We start from the raw sequence: 17,477 nt of genomic DNA on the forward strand, positions 1-17,477 counted from the left end.
ACACACACGTTATGGTGAGTATATATGCCCCGCCACCCCTGATCTGTGCCCAGGCTTCTTCACACTGCTGTGCTTACCCCCACTGTGCCTGCCTGTGAGGTGTTGGGCTATTCTGTTCTATAAGGCTCACTGCTCTTCTAGGCTCCATCTCGGAAGGGAGGCACAAGTCGCCTCTGCTCTTTGCTTTCTGCCACTGCCTTCGGATTCTTTCAAACCTAGTAAGTGTTCCAGTGAAGCGCCTTCCTTCATCTAAGCTCCTTTGCTCCTTCTTGCTCTCAACCACAGAGAATTTTGATCTTTTTCTGGGTTGGGGAAAAACTCCCTTTGGCTTACCATTTTTCCCCCCCCCTAAATCTACTTTTCACAGTATAAACTTTATAATACAAATCCTGCAGGTCATTGGGTCTTGATACTAAAAATCTAGACTTTTGAAACTCAAAGAAAGGAAAATGTTTTTTTCTCCCAACTATTTTTTCCCTGCCTTGAATTTCACAAGTCCATTTAAATCTCAAAAGTCGTAGACAACTCATATTTTTCTGTGAATTTCTCTTATAACATTCTTACCCTGAAACAAGAGATGTCAAAGTCTAGTTTGACTGAATGAGTGCATGGCATAGAAAGAAATGAGCAGATACAATAAAACAAAACACTTCTTAATACAGCAAAATATTATCTTACCACAAATGAAAACTTCCTTATACTTTGATCTAGTTTCTTGTTAGTTGTCTGACCTAAATTATTTTATAGTTAATGGCTGGAGAGATCAACTGTACAAATGGACAATGGCCAGACCATATAAAACAATAGAACTCTGACTCATAACCTCTGCAGCAACAAGCCAGAGAAGACAAACCACCTTTTCTGCCACAATTGCCCACATGGTTAGGACTGGTCAATGACGGCAGCTTCCCAGTTCCTCACCACCACCACCTTCCAACTCAGGACCAACTAGAGAAAAAAAGCCAAATATATGCCCCAAACTGGTCACATAGGATGCCCTGCTTCTAGGTAGCCCATCTTCTGGTTAGAACTCCTCCAGCTTCCGCATGTGGACAATCTCAAAGCCTTTTTTCTCCCACTCTAAAGCTTTCTCACTTCCATGCCTACCTTTGACTCTCTGCCAAATGCAAGTGATAGTGACTGACTTCCTTGCTCTAAACAAATCTTTGTTTGTTCTTTTGGTGGTCTTCATTTATTTCCACAGGCTTATAAAGCTGTTATATTCAGACATACATGTTGGTAGTTGAGCTTAACTTTTTTTTTTTTTTTTTTTACTATAGAGATGCTTGGGGTAAATAAATACAGGGCTGTGATCTCTGCTTCAATGGATAAGAATTAAAAAAATATATAACTGAATTAACCTTTTCCTTGAATTATGGATATTGGTATACCTGTTTTAACAGGTACAGTTGAAATGTTTTTGAAAGTGCATATAAAAGTCTCATTTTTATAAATTAAAATTATGACATTCTAGCAAATTACTATTAAAAAGAACCCTGAGCTTGGCCGGTGTGCTCAGTGGTCTGAGCATCAACCTATGAACCAGGAGGTCACAATTTGATTCCCAGTCAGGACACATTCCCCTGGTTGTGGCGCGATGCCCAGTAGGGGGCATGCAGGAGGCAGCCCATCAATGATTCTCTTTTATCACTGATATTTCTATCTCTCTCTCCCTCTTCCTTCCTCTCTGAAATCAATAAAAATATATTAAAAAACTAAAAGAAACCGTAAAGTACGTAATTTTGAAAATCAAGAACACTTTTATTGAGTAGGTGATTCTTATTCATCTACCAGATTTCCTTACATTGGCATACATCTGCATCAGTCTGTACCTATTGTGAAAATTAATAAAGGAGACCTCAACCAAGATTGGAGCCTGTAGGGGGAGCTCTCACGCCCTACCACTCATAGTCAGTTGTCCTAAATAGGAAGGGACTGTGCCCTGCATCTCTAACAGGAAGATGTTTTCTACTCTGCTACCCCAGTAAGAAGAAGGAAGATTTTCTCCTCCCCCAGCAAAGGCCCAGCCAATGAGAGACTGCCACAATCCAGCCAATGAGAACCTTCGAACTCCCATGTACACTTTGTAAATAGCTCCTCCCAACTTCCCCTTTTCTCTATGAAAGAATGTTCTTCTCCTTGGTTCTCTGGACTTGCCTATGGTTTTGTCATAGCTTGCATGTTCTGAATTGCAATTCTCAGCTGTTCCTGAATAAACCCATGTTTGCTGGTTATGTAACTAACTTTAATTTTTTTCCTGTTTTTATTTTATTTTATTTTTTATTGTTTAAAGTATTGATTAGGTCTCCTTTTTCCCTGATTGACACCCCCTCCTCCCCCCCCAACCAGGTCTCTCTCACCCCCAAGGGCAAACCCCCACCACCTCAGTGTCTGTGTCCATTGGTTATGCTAGTATGCATGCATACAAGTCCTTTGGTTGATCTCTAACCCCCACCCCCTTCCCCTGCCATTTGTCTCTGGATCTATTTTTGTTCATCAGTTTATGTTGATCATTATATCCTACATATGAGTGAGATCATGTGATATTTATCTTTCTCAGATTGGCTTATTTTGCTTAGCATAATGCTCTCCAGTCCCATCCATGCTGTTGCAAATGGTAAAAGTTCCTTTTTTATAGTAGCATAGTATTCCATTGTGTAGATGTACCACAGTTTTTTAATCCACTAACTTTAATTTTTAAGGTCAACAATATAAACCTTAGGCTATTGTAAAACAATAATGATCCTCAGAAGAGCAGATAATACTCTCTTGCATACAGTCATTTGCACAGTTTTATTTTTAGTTCACTTTAATGGGCATTATATGGCCTTAACACAACATTCCAAAATATAACTTACTATTCTCATTTCACAAATGAAGACTAAAACAACTTGTGCAAGACCTCACGAAATAATGAAGCCTCTTATTCTCTTGTAAAGAACCTTGAGCCTGTTTGAAGCTACAAGCTGGGGAGCTGCTTATACCTCTGTGACTGAAGGAAGGCCCCACTCTTCTGGGAAGGTCATGGTCTTCTCCTTGACACCATGGCAAAGGAGGCAAGGATCTTCTTTGAACAGCAAGATGGAACTGAGCCCTAACCAGTTTGGCTCAGTGGATAGAGCGTCGGCCTGCGGACTCAAGGGTCCCGGGTTCGATTCTGGTCAAGGGCATGTACCTTGGTTGCGGGCACATCCCCAGTGGGGCTGTGCAGGAGGCAGCTGATCGATGTTTCTCTCTCATTGATGTTTCTGACTCTTGATCCCTCTCCCTTCCTCTCTGTAAATAATCAATAAAATATATTAAAAAAAAAGATGGAACCAAAATCCTCACTTAGGGATGTGCCCATCTGGGTTAACTTGATATTTAATGGCAGGGCTAATGACATGTACAAATAGTGGAGCCATAAAGAAACATAGGCTTTCCCATGAAAAGGAGGGTTTCTTTACACTATGCACTTGTCCACATTTCTCTTAAAATAAAGTTCTAATTCCTTACTCAGAACCACAGGTCCCGTATAATCTGGCCTCTGCATTCCTCTTTCACTACTTCCCCTACTGCTCTCCTCCTCATTCTGTATACTCCAGGTACCTTTCCATTTCTCAAACATGGTAAGCAAATCCATTCTTTAGTGCCTTTTTTATAAATATATATTTTATTGATTTCAGAGAGAGGAAGGGAGAGGGAGAGAGATTTAGAAACACCAATGATGAGAGAGAATCACTGATCGGCTGCCTTCTGCATGCCCACCGGGGATTGAGCCCTCAACCCAGGCCTGTGCCCCAACTGGAATAGAACTGTGATCTCCTGGTTCATAGGTTGACGCTCAACCACTGAGCCACACCAGGTGGGCTTTTCTTCAACTCCTTTAAAACTCTGACCAGGATACTTTTCTCCAGGTTTCCAAGATCTCTGCATGGCAGTTCCTTCTCATCTTTCCTGTTTCATGTCAAAGTTCTTCATAAAATCTTTCATTATCATTTTAAGAGACCCCTAACCCCAATATTCACCCTACTCCAGTTTCTATCACATAGTTCTTTTATGTCACCTATCTATATCTAAAATTATCTTTGTTATTACTTGCTTATTGTCCCCTCTCCAGACTGCAAGGTTTGTGATATTTGGGAATTTATCTGTCATGTCTGCTGCTGGGTCCCAAGTACCCAGAACAGTGCCTGGGATATAATGGGCCCTTAATGCGTGTTTGTTGAATAAATGAGTGAATAAATCATGAATCCCAATTGAGAATCTGATGACAGATCTGAACTCATTCCTTGGGGAAAAATGCCCTTAGTGTTTTGTATATGATTTCAGGAGGTTTCAAAGCCCTGCAAGCTTATAGAGGGGTTTAAACCCCTGCATTATAGCTATCCTGTTTCATAATGTTCTTTCTAAAATTGATTTTGAATGTTGTTCTTTGAAATTAGACATGAGTATAAACTTTAAAAGCATGTTTTGGGTGCAATACAACAAACCACAAGCCAATCATTCCTCACTGGTTTTGAATAAAATAGATCCCTGATATTTACATTAATTGATCCTAATGATCGTATTTCATTGAATCAGGATGACTTTGTGGTATAAATGTTAATTGCTTACCCACATCCAGTTCTCCTCTCCTTTGGGAAAACTGGAAGGATTAAGCTTCCCAGCCTCCCTAGCCATTGGGCACAGCCATATGACTAACTCTAGGACTGGAGACAGAAGTGACACGTCACAGACAGGATGGTGCATTCAGTTGCTGGTGTGAGATTCTCTGGGGCTCTACCTTCTCCTGTAGTAGTGGCTGCAGAAGGACATAATGGTATGGAGGTGCAATGTCAAGCCATCACATGGAGGATCCCTGCTCTGGAGAGTTACACAGCAGGCTTTGTGTGAGCAAGGATTAGAAACCTTTGTTGTTTTGAGTCCCTGAGATTTTCTGATGATTTGCTTTTACAGTATAACCTGACATAACCAAAATATACCACTGGTTGGAAAATGTACTATTGTTTTATACCATTGAGGGAAAAGAAGCTGTCATTTATAATTGTAAGATTTAATTATAAGATGCATCACAGTCTCTGAAATGTTAAAACATGAAAAACGTGAACCTGTAATAAAATACAGATTGTTAAAATGAATTCATTAAAACAGGTTAGCATAGTGTCAAGAACTCCAAATCAAGAGTTGGACAGAAAGATGGGTTCAAATCCCAATACTTACTAGCTTGTGACTTAGCAAACTTAGCTTGTGTAAACCTTATTTTCTTCATATGTGAAGCTGTCTCATAGGATTCTGTGAATATTATATGAGATAATATATAATGAGTTCAGCATAGTAACTATTCCACATATTTTAGTCCCATGTTTGGTTAGATCACAAAACATTCAAAATCAACTTTAATTTCAAACAACAGACAGGAAAACCTCTTTGTAAGTTTGTTGCCATGTCATACTAATCAATCAGCAAATACTTATTAATTCCTTACCTTAGGTTTGAGGACTGGGCCTCTGAGTTAGGTATTCTCTGGTGTATTTTCTAGGTAGACCAGGTTAGAATAAATATCAGAGTAGTCTTGATGAGTAAGTGAAGTCACAAAAATATACCTGAGGAATGTATAAAAGGTCAGTCCTTACCCATTTTGATGACTGATAGGATGGTAACGGGGAAATTGAAAACCTTTTCTATGTCCAGAGGGGTGTGTGTGTGTGTGTGTGTGTGTGTGTGTGTGTGTGTGTGTGAGAGAGAGAGAGAGAGAGAGAGAGAGAGAGAGAGAGAGAGAGAGAGAGAACGCTGGTGGGGAGTCTAATGGTAAATCATAGTAGCAAAAGAGTAGCTCTTTCTGAGATATGTATGAATGTTTCTATCCACATAATGTCACACTCTTACGGACACTATGATGTTATATGGGGAACATTATTGGCCTTATGGTATGTCCAAATTCATAAAGCAACAACACTTTTTATAATTGATTTCTTCTATAGTATATTTGAAGAAACCTACACCTTGTCACTAACAAGGTATAAAAATCATTAGTTCTGAAGTTCATTCTAGACTAAAAGTTTCCTCACATATACTTGAGGAGCTTTTATTCTGTCACTGAAGATATGCATTGTGGATTCTAACACAAGGTTCTCATATCCGTTTTCTGGAGGATATATGCCTGTGAATATCATTTTTTAAAAATTCAATACCTGAAACATTGCAGAGTAAGTACTTTTCTTTAAAGGAAGTATAGCTGCCTCTAAATATAACTCTGGGCTACAGTTCACCTTTTCTGTTTATTTTATTCTTAACTTGTGAAACTGTATCTTAGGACATGGGGTATATAACTTGTTATTTGATATGAACTGACCAACAGTGAATCAATTGTAATGGTTCTGGCACCAAAGGAAATGGGGGGACTTAAATATGTTTCCAGAAGGCAAAAAGCTTCTCTTGGTGTACAATTTACAACGTAGGCTGAATTTTAGAATATTCAAAAGTCCATAAAAAGTTTTCTCACTACCTCTCATTAAAGACCAAGACGATAAAACTGAGAAAACAAACTAATTCTAACCCACATATTATTTATCAGATTTTTTTTTTTTTATGAAATTCAGACTGAAAACCACCAAAGACTTCCCCGTCTTCTCTCCCTTCCGGTAACAGCATTGGATGGTATTCCTCACTGTGAAACACACCCAGGCTCACACACTGGTGTTATCATCGGTCCAGTAGGAGCGGGGGGTGGAGTAGAGTTAGGGCAAACAGGCTTGGGCTCCTTGCTGCACGGGTGTCTTAGGTTCGCTGTGGGCAACAGCAGGCTTTGGGACCGGGTCAGAGGGCTTGGGCTCACCACCTGTGTATACCTGGGTACGTTCTCTGGAGCGACTGGAAAAAATCTTTGATAGGGAATAGGGAATGCTGTACCGCCGAGCGCTCCCTGGAACCTCACCAGTCCTATTCTCTCGGCTTTTCGGTGTCCTGGATAGCCGCCCAGGATTTTTAACATTTCTACTGGTAAGAGTTTCACGAGACCGGGATCCCGAAGTACACACCCAGATATCTCTAATTTGACGTTCAAGAAACAAAAGAATGCTAAGATGCAAATTAGACAAAGTAACACCCAGAATGAGCCTCGTTTGACAGGCCAAACTGGGATTTTAACGGAAAGCTAACACATACCCCCCACAACGAATTCATTCTATCTTTTAAGTTAAAAAAAAATGTGTAATTTTAAGTTCCACCACTGACATGAGCAACACTCCACAATAACAAGCGGCGGAACAATGGACACCCCCACATCGCATTGTCAGGTAACTGCCAAGTGTCGCGGCGAGGGAAAGCGAAGCCCGAACGTAGGCGTGTCCTCCGCAGCGTGTGTGGGGTTCAGGGCTGCGCGCCTCACCGAAGCCCCATCAGACCGTCGTGCCAACGCCTCGAGCCAGAGAGGGACGCGCACAATCCAGGCTTGGCCCTAGGGGCCAACGAGGGGGCGCGAGGGCCCGGGAAGAGAGCGAGGCTCGGAAGAGCGGGTGCGCGAAGAGAAGTCCCAAGGACCGAGCGCAACCGCGCGGAGTGGGGAGCATCCCCCGGGGCGTGGCGCGGCGTCCCGGCTCCTGGAGAGCACTCGGTCCTACGAGGGTCCCTGCGCTCACAGAAGCACGCAATTTGGGGGCTTAAACCCAGGGCACCCGGACAGGGTAAAGCTGAAACAAGTGTGTGTGTGTGTGTGTGCGCGCGCGCGCGCGTGTGTACACACACACACACACACACACACACACGAGGGAAAAGAAGAAAAAGGAAGAGGCTGAATGCCCAGGTGTCCTGCTCCTGATGGTTCAGTGAGAGGCAAAAGCTTTCTTGCAGGCGCGACCGTGTAGCCCGCGTCGCGTTGGGGACCAGCCGAGCAGGGTGCCGGACCTCTCCAAGGGGCCGCCAGCCCTCACGTGCACCGAGGGTGCCCTAAGGTGCCTCTCAGGGGGACCCCCGATTCTGGCAGCTGCGGGGAGGTCAGGACTGTGGTTTCCTTCCCGGGCCCCGGCCCTGCCATTGGGCGGCAAGCTCAGTCGGCCTTGCCCCGGCTTAGGAAGGCGGGTCGCTGGCATGGCGACCTCGGGACCCCACGCCCTCCCACCGCTCACCCTCCTCCCTTCACCCCCATTCATTTTTTCTCAGCCGCTTCTGGTACGGCCACCCCAACCACAGCGCGGAGCGTAGGGGAACGCCCGGGGTCGAAGCCGGCCCGGGGGTCGCCGCGCAGGGGTAGCGGCCGCGAGGGGCGCCGCGGAGGAGCCGGGCGGCCGTGAGCAACCCCCGGAGCCGCGCAGCCACGGCGGACACAGCGGCGGTGGAAGCCACGCCCGCTCGGGAGCTGGGGGCTGTCCTAGGCCCCCCACCTTCCCCTCCCTCCGCCCCTCCCTGTCCTGCTCCCTCCCTCCCCCCTCCGCACGCCGGCCCCCGGCCCGCCCCCCGGCTCGGCTAGCGGGAGGCTCCGGGCTCCGGGGCTGGCGCGCTCTCCGGGGCGCACACACATCCACGCACGCACACCCAGAGCAGCTCTCTCCGCGCCCGGCCCTCGCCCCCCTCGCCCATGCCGACGGACAGAGCGACGGAAGATGGCTGACGACTCCACGGGGCACCGAGGATGCAGCCCGGCGGCGGCGGCGGCGGCCGGGGCGGCAGCGGGAGCGGCGGCGGCAGGGGCAGCGGCGGCGTTGGCGGCGGCGGCGGCGGCAGCGGGAGCAGGAGCGGCGGCGGCGGCGGCATCCCCGAGACTCCTCGAGCCTCCTTCCCCTCTGACAGCCTCTGACGTCCTCCGCCGCTAGAAGAGACCCCGCTTCCCCGGCGCCTGCCTTCCCTCCCCCTCCCGGCCCAGCCCCGCCGACACCGCTACCTCCGCCAGCGTTGCCACCATCAGCACCACCTCCACCACCGCCACCGCCACCGCCACCGCCACCGCCACCGCCGGCGGCGGCAGCAGCCATTTCATCTCCACAGAAACCAGACACAAAAACATGGCAGAAATGGAGAAAGAAGGGAGACCTCCGGAAAGTAAAAGGAGCAGGAAGCCGGCTCACCCTGTGAAGAGGGAGATCAACGAGGAAATGAAGGTATGTTGGGACTTCGGGGCCCGAGCGACCGCGCTCTTTCTCCCGCCCGCTCCCTTCGGGCCGTTGTATGGGTTTGGGGGTACAGCGGAGCGCTTGTCAGTTCCGGTAGGATGCCCTGGACGCCTCCGCTGCTCGTCCAGGTGCAGAACGGAGGCCAACTCGCGGGCTGCATCCTCGGGGTTTGCCTACCTCCGATTTGGTGGGGGTGGGGGCGGCCGGAGAACCACACACTCTTTAACCGTGTAAACCCCAGGTTGGTACCGGCGCGTTCCAGGGGGAGGCGTCCGGCGGCCCAAGTGGCGGTGGGCACGGCCAAGAGGCTTTGCTAGTCGGCGGTGTAGCTTTTTCCGCGTCTTGGTCCCTCCAAAGTTAGGAGCTGCCGGGCCGAGGCACCCGGGAGCGCTCCATTCCCCCGTCTCCCCGGGTCCCCTCCCGGCTACCCGACCCCGCTTCCCCCCGAGGAGCCAGCTGAGCGGCGTAAAGGGGCTGTCAGTGCCCGGGAGAGTCGCGGCCCGGGCGGCGCGGGTCTGGGTACCGTTTTGACGTCCGGCTCGCCTCGCCCGCCCCTGCCCGCTCCTCTCTCGAGGCTGCCTCCGCCGCTCTCGCTCCCGCGCCTCTGCACGCTCCACTCCCCAGTTCAGCAGACCCGGGCCAGCCCTGCCCAAGGATAGCTGTCGGAGGGGCGGCCTGCGGGGCCCCTGCCCATTGTTCGCACAGGCCGGCCCCGAGTCCGCTCGGCGAGGCCGGGCTCCGCGCCAGGCCAGCGGTGCTCCAGAGGTGGCCAGCGCAGCCGCCTGGTGCTCCAGCTGTTCCGGTTGGAGCGACGGCACCAGAGCGCCTCGCAGCTCTAGACCCTCGTGGGCCCCCCACCCCCTTATTTTCTATGAAGTTGCAGCTTTTGCCCGGCGAGGGGTTTATTCTGTGATTACAGGACTCCCTCCTGATTTAGAAAAGATTATTTTATTTACCTATTTTTCTTTGAGTTACACACAAGTAGCAGATTTGGGGGGTGGGGTGGGGGTGGGGGGGGGCTTTAGTTTTCATCCTGCAGCTGTCTTAGGTCTCCATCTTCTGCATAGACTCCTTAACACTGCCAACTGACTTGCTGAGGTTGGTTAAGTTTGTATTTAAAGGACAACCCGAATGAAAATGGCACGCAACTGAGTTGAATTTATCGCATTTTGATGTTTTCTTCTTTAGAACAAACATATTCTATGAGAGTGCCGTGTATGAAGCCCACGCTCTGAGAGGGACACATGGATAATATATCCTATATGTACGCCCCCGGGAAATTTCCATACAATCCAAATTTTGAACTTAAGGCTCTTATTTTCTGGGTGAGGAACTTAGTGCTTGGAAGTATGAGGTGCAGCTGTGGGAAGTAAGAGAGTTAAGGAAGATTTGCCTTGGAAATCAGGGCCATTCTTTGGGATGGAAACCACCATTGATTCCAAGAGTGTGTGTAAGAGAGAGACCAGTAGGAGTTGTCCTCCAAAGGGGCTGGAATTCAAACAATCTACCGTAACCATTCTTCCTCACTTACCCTTCCTGCATTTCCAGATTACTTTCCCATTTCATTTTAAATTGGGGGTGGAGGAAGAGGAGAGAGGTGAAGTAACCAGGAAATGAGTGTGCACTGGCCCTTTAAAACACTGCCTAATGTGATCTATATGGATGGCAGCTTTTAAGTTTCATAGGTTCTAGAATTACAAATTAGCTAATTTTAATCAAAACATGTGAAATGTTATCCCGGCTGGATATAAAGGCTGACTGTGCTCGATGCTTGGGGCTCGCGTTGTTGACTTTGGCTGCGGGTGCACTCCGTGGTTTGGGAGATAGTTGTCCTTCTACAGTATAACAGATGTTTGTCTGAACTGGTGAGGAAGAAACAAAAACAACATTGTGTGAAGGGAAAAATTACACAGTTTTTAGCCAGTGCTGCAGGACTAAGTATGGAATTAACCTCCGTGCACAGAATTTCCTTTTTGAAAATGTTATTTTTCTTTTAAATCACCACCTCCTAGTTGAAGTTTTAATCCTTATTGTTTCGACCCATAGTCGCAGTAAATGAAAAGTTCCACCCAGCAAATAGTTCAGTTGCCTGTAGCATGGTGTTTTCTCTCTGGTTTGGAACAATGTGTCAGAGACCCCTGGCCGAAATCTTCAGTCTTGTCCAAGCACACCATGCCAGGGAGTCATGAAATCCCATTCCTAGTGGAATTGTTCAGTAGGCATTCCTCTAATATAATAGCACTAAAAGTCCTCATCTTAAAAGTGATTTTTCAAAGACAAAAGGTGAAAGGGTTATTTCGAACTCATTAAAATTTTTCCGTTTTTAAGAGTAATAACCGCATCAGTAAAACCCATCCCCAAACGTCATGGTATTAGTACCCCTCCATCTGAAGCGTAGAGTAACATAACAAGTTGGTTGCCCTGCATAAAAATATGTGCAACAAAATGTCACCGAGAGCACAATGTGGCCTTGTCAGCTTCCTATCGGTGCCGCTGGAGCTGCCTGGCTGTGTTTGCCTTCATCTGAACGGCTTTCATCTGGACCAGTGTAAACTAAGCCCTGGTAAGTAATCACTGCCCGGCAGAAAGAAAGGAATGTATACAGCTAGCACGGCCTAAGCTGTAAAAACGGAAACTTGAGCCCCCACCAGGATCACATATCAAGGCTTGAAGGTAGGGGAAATGAAAGGGGGAAAGAGGAGAGAGCGAATGGAAAAGTCAGCCTGGGAAGTGGAGGATCAGGAGGAGGCCCCCCTTAGGGAGATTTGGCTCAGGGATTAGGGAATTTTATCATGGTGTACAGTGACCTACTCAGGTTTCAACACTGGTTGGATCAAGTTGCCTCTCTGCAAGCTGAAAGAAAAAGGACTGGAGTGTATGTGATTTTTTTTCCCCTTCGGGTAATAGAAAGGACATTGGTACAAGTGTCTATTTTAAGTACAGCCAATGCAGGGCACCAAGAATGAGCAACAAAATTACCTCCTCATAGAGACTTCCTTCAAGGTTTCCTAATTGAGATAGTCACAGATGTATTTGAAAAGACAAACTGGCTGAGGTTTAGCTGACACCAGTAATGGCATTGGAGATTGTCTTCATGTGGCTGGGAGCTAATATTGGTTGCTGTTTCACTAGATCAGATATTGAGTTACATATTCCTTATCGCTGGTTTAATGTACATGGCAGTTGTAACAAATTTAAATTTGATACAATATAATTCTGTGCATGAGAAGTGCATGACTTGGCATAGCTAGCTTAGAGTGTAACTTCAGTGACAACATCTTCAAGCAGAAATGTTTGTCTCATTATGACCTTTACAATGACTCTTTATCTTTCCTTTTCTTCTTCCTCCTTTCATCCTGGGTTTTTTAATTGATTAAAAAGACTCATTACTGTATGTGCAATTAGGATGCCTTATTTAATTAGTGGCCAACAAAGGAAATTTGAAAAAAATGTGATCTACATTTTGACTACTTTTGGTTTCAGAATTGAATATTGTGATTGTATCTAATGTAATATGTCTTCGTTATACTGTCAACTCATGAGTATCATAATAAATGCATGTTAGGAGGGAATTCTGACATGTGGAAGGGTTAATTTGTTTTAGGAGTTCATCCAGAGCATGGTCGTTGTAATATAAAAACTAGTTTGTTACTATTGGATGTGTAAATGTGTATAGATGCGTAAGTGTAAATAGAGTTCACTTAAAGGTATGTATTTTGTGCACATACATCTTAGGGAACATAATAAGTGGTTATCAAACAGTGATGCAACTAGAAAATCTATACTATGAGTAAAGATACTGAGTTGGCTTTTACCTTTTAAAACTCTTTGGCAAAACAACATGATTAGATCAAGCACTCTGCCCTGGGAACTTTCCTAAACAAACCATAATTAATGCATATACAATGTTTGGCTACTTTATCAATTGCTACACTACAAGATAATCTGTGTTAAATGTCTAGGGTCTTCTTTTGAGCTGAAGAAGTTTTCTGTCTATAAATATTCTCAGTAAGTAATTTGTACCTAAAATTATGCGTCAGTCCTGATGCCTTCAGTTAGAGTCAGTCACATCTGTTAGAGTTTAGTAGTAAACTCACCACAAGATTTTCTAGTTTGGTTTCTGATGGTCTCCATTTGGCATTAAAAATGAACTGTGTCAATTGCGTAGATGATAAAACAAGTTGCAGAGCTGAGCTGGTGAGTGTAGTGAGGTAAATAGCTTGGCTTTACAAAAAAAAAGGGGGGGGGGAGAAATCAGAGTATGGATTAGAAAAGTTAGCATGGGTTGAAATCAGTTCATTACTAAAACATGTATATTTTAAGTTTTGCTGTTGAAACACCATCCTGGTGTCAGACCCCGTAAGTCTCAGGAACCTAGAAAGTGGGCTCAGGACCAGATCACACTGGGGCATTCACAAATGATGTCATACCTCTCCGCCTCAGATGTCAGTCGAGACATTCGTCCCAGTCCTTGCCCTTTGGGAGCTGGAATAGGGTGTTCCTGAGCCCACCAGCCCTGTTCTCTGCATTGCTTTCAGTCCTCTAGCTCAATGCTCCAGTCCTAAGCCCATGAGAGATGGTCCCAGAAGGGCATGAGAGCTGTGAATTCTGCTCTGTTAACTGGAGGTTTTCTGAAGAGTCTCCATCTGTGAACTTGTGAGTATGATGTGTGGTGAGAGAGATTCTCCAAGCCTTATACAACTCGCAGGTTCCAGAGACGAGGAAATGGAAAGGAACCACTCCACTTCCTCCCAAATCTGAAATAAACATTTGAACTAGAAGAAAATGAGTCTGACAGACTCATTCCCTTCTGCGTTTCCTGCCTCTGTGCCTGCCAAGCACCGCTCTGAGAAGCCAAGCCCTACTCTCCTTGTGTGAAAGACAGACTTCCAGAAACCAAGAGGCAACAGAGTTTGTAAAGGAAAGTAAAAAAAAAAAAAACACACCCAAAAAACAAAAACAAAACCAAAAAAACCAACAGAACCTCAAAAAGCGTAAATATCAGTGAGTGCAAGTGACTATCTGAAAAGGGGGAGTTCTTGGGAACTATAATGTCTTGTCAGGGGGACCAGACTTTTTATATCTTCTAAGGAAGAGTTCTTTTTATTAAGTCTTTTTACTTCTTTTGAAAAATATTATTGGAAGTAGTAGAAGGTGGGTCATATAAAAATCTCTGAAGTCTAAAACTTCCTCTTGCGGCGTGGGAAGTCAGCCACACTTGCACTCTCGAGCTAATAAGATTATTGAATATTTTCCTAAAATGAGAAAAAACTAGAGTACTTTGCTTTTGCTGGTGCCAGTTGAAACATGTAAACAGACATGAAAGCCTGGGGTGAGTGAGATTTTGATATATTTTAGGATGTGTAGACTGATGGGTGTTAATATCTCTTGTGTAACCAAAGGGCTGTGGAACTCTGTCCTGCTTTAGGACCAGAGGCTTTGGCACAGTCAGGAAAACTATGTAACAAGTCTTGGCGATTTTTAGGGCACTTCTGCAGCTGTGACAGGACACAGCTGCACACAGCTGCACACCTGCCATGCCTGCCACAATATTAGCCCGGGGGCTGCTCTTCACAATTTCACAGCATTTGTTTGACCTTTCTAGGATAATTGATGTCCTGGCCAAAGATTAAAATGTGAGGACGTAAGTGTCTGCTCTGTGTTACAAGAAGACAATAAAACAACATGGATTTTATATGTGGAAGCACACAAGTTTGGTTTCATATGCCAATTACCATGTACAACCATCCAATTCAGAATATATCAGTAGGAGAACCAGACTTTCTCTCCAGGCCTGCTGGAGGCTGGGGTTAGATTCTAGTGTCGTGATGTGTCCTCTGCTCATAGAATCGCATTGTAACAATTGTATTGTGGCTGAGAACAATGCTGCAAAATGATCCAAATGGAGCACAGTGGCCATCTTCAAAGGATTTCAAGCTAAAATGGTGCAGTTCAGGTACAACCAGCAGGGCTCAGTGGGTAAAGTCTGCATCAGGAAGGCAGACCTGGCTGCTCTTGTTATATCATGCGTGCGCATGACCCTCTAAGGGTCACCTGTGGAGAGTGGCTGGTCCTTAGGATACCATCTGATCTAGTGGGATCATGAATGTGGAACTACTTTGTAATCTCTAATGGGCTCTTCCAATATTTCTTTTGCACTGTTTAAATTTTACCTCCCACCTTCTTGGCAGAACCATAAAATAAAATCCATCCACTTGATCTGTATTAACAGAGATGATTTAGATTCAGCCCTAGACCAGACCTGGGCATAGAGCTAGGTACTGCCTTCTAATCAAGTTCAGTGCCTACTTTCTACAAAAAGAAAACGGTCTCTTTTTTGCAGATTCTTTCCCCACCTCCTATTTGAATCTCAATTAGCGAGTCCAATGATTCTTAATAGAAATCTACCTCAGAAGTGAGTACACATGGAGGTAAAAAGGGAGATAAAACACTTTCCAAAAACAACCATAATTCTATTGTTAATAACCTTAGCTAGTGAGATATTCACATTTTTTCCCACCTTGTAAAATTGTTCAGGATTGGGGTTCCCTTTTCCTTTGAAAGTATTTCTCATATGCTCCACTTTCTTGGATGATGTATTTCAGAATGTTTTGAAGTTAAGTAATATAGCTGGCAGATCCTCTATTGTCATTAGGATTGTGAATTTGGCTGACATGGTTGGCTATGAGAAGACTGTTAATTTTTAATTGAAACTTTTTATTTTTACAAAAATAATACATGGACATGACAGAAATAGTAAAATAAGCAATACAAATAAGTTAAAAAAACACCTATAATTTTCCCACCCAGACACAATTACTGTCAACATTTTGATGTATATCTTTTCATGCCCTTATCTATGTATAGTATATAGTTATTTTTAAAAAACAAAATGATCTTATGTTGTACTAACCTTCCTTTTAAAACTTAATATATTGTTAATATCTTTTATGGCAGTAAAAATTTATCTACAGAATATATTTCACTAATAAAATAGTATTCTATGTTATTCATTCCATGACTAAGCTATAATGTATTTACCAAATTATTATTGTTTGGCATTATAGTGTGCTTCTAAGAAAAATAACACTGAGATAAGTGTTCCTGAACATTGCATATTTTTATACTTATTTCCTTAGACTAGTTTCTATAATAACTAGACATAATATTGCTGAATCAAAGGGTATGTACATTTTTAAGACTTTCAATGCATAGAGTCAAATTACCTTTTCTAAATGTTGTATCAACTTCAATTCCCAATACTAGGAGAGTGCTCATTAACACCGGATATTATACATTTTTAATGTACAAATATTTATTTTTAGAATCAGTTTTTAAAAATTTTGTTTGATTATTTCTCTGTACTTATACATTTTTAAAATATTTGTGAATGCATTCAAACAGATTAGCACATTTCTTGAGTACATTCTAAATGCTAGGCATGGTGCTAGGTGAGGAATAAAATGAAATAAAAGGTTTTTGCCTTCAAGTAACTTTTAATGTATTTGGGATAGATGACATCTTTTATTAGAACTGGAAGTTGGGCCCTGGCTGGGTGGTTCAGTTGTTTGGAACATCATCCCCATAACACCAAAAGGTTGTGGGTTTGATTCCTGGACAGGGCACATACACAAGTTGTGAGTTCGAACCCCCATGGGGATGCCCACAGGAGGCAAGTGAATGATCTAAAAATTGATGAAAAGATATCCTCAGGTGAGGATTAGAAATAAAAGAACTGGAAGTTGGAGGGAAAATGGGAATTATGTTTGTGGGGAGATGGAGGACATGGCGTTTTCTTTATTTCAATGAGTCATTGGGAGCTCTTTGAAAGCTTTCTGCTCTCTTGGGTAGGATAGGATACAAAGTTGAAAACACATTGACATTCAGTTATGCAAGGCCTGGGATGAAAGAAATCAGTGATACTTATGTATATTTTAAAATCTGCTTGCTGTTTTAAAAATAAAATCATTAGTCCTTTTGGAAGACCTTGAAATACTTGTGCTTCAGAGGTATTTTGAGAATTTGTAATAATTGTTATTTTCAAAGTGCCTTGAAGCCAACTCTTTATTGGTAAAATGTTCAATTGAAAATCATTAGATTGAACTTGCAGTACTTCCAGTTGAATAACGACAGTGGTCTAATTAATGTCCTGGGGATTCAGTTCTGATAAAAATAAAGTTTGCCAGTATATAAAGAACTCAGAGGAGTGGAGAAATAGTAAATTTTCCTGCCTTTCCACCATCTTTCTGTGATTCTTTTTTTTTTTAAATTCTGGGAAGAGATTATGCTTTCAGACTAAATGTTAGGGTTGTCTTCTTACCTTAGGAGTCCTGGTGGTGAGAGAGAGAGACTGGAAAGGGTGAGGAAGAGGTACGGGGGAGTAAGAGGCGT

General features: G+C 44.1%; 1 protein-coding gene across 1 annotated transcript in view; it reads left to right on the top strand.

Annotated features, from left to right (window-relative positions):
• Positions 1-8,948: 8,948 nt before the first annotated feature.
• SOBP (sine oculis binding protein homolog) overlaps positions 8,949-17,477 on the top strand; it is a 159,163-nt gene continuing 150,634 nt past the window's right edge. The window contains exon 1 of the mRNA XM_081093834.1: positions 8,949-9,074. Within this exon, the coding sequence (XP_080949960.1) occupies positions 8,979-9,074 (96 nt within the window). The 5' untranslated portion in view covers positions 8,949-8,978. The remainder of the gene's footprint in view (positions 9,075-17,477) is intronic.

This window comes from Myotis nattereri (assembly GCF_964212035.1).
Source record: "Myotis nattereri genome assembly, chromosome: 6".
In the NCBI taxonomy this organism is placed as follows: Eukaryota; Metazoa; Chordata; class Mammalia; order Chiroptera; family Vespertilionidae; genus Myotis; species Myotis nattereri.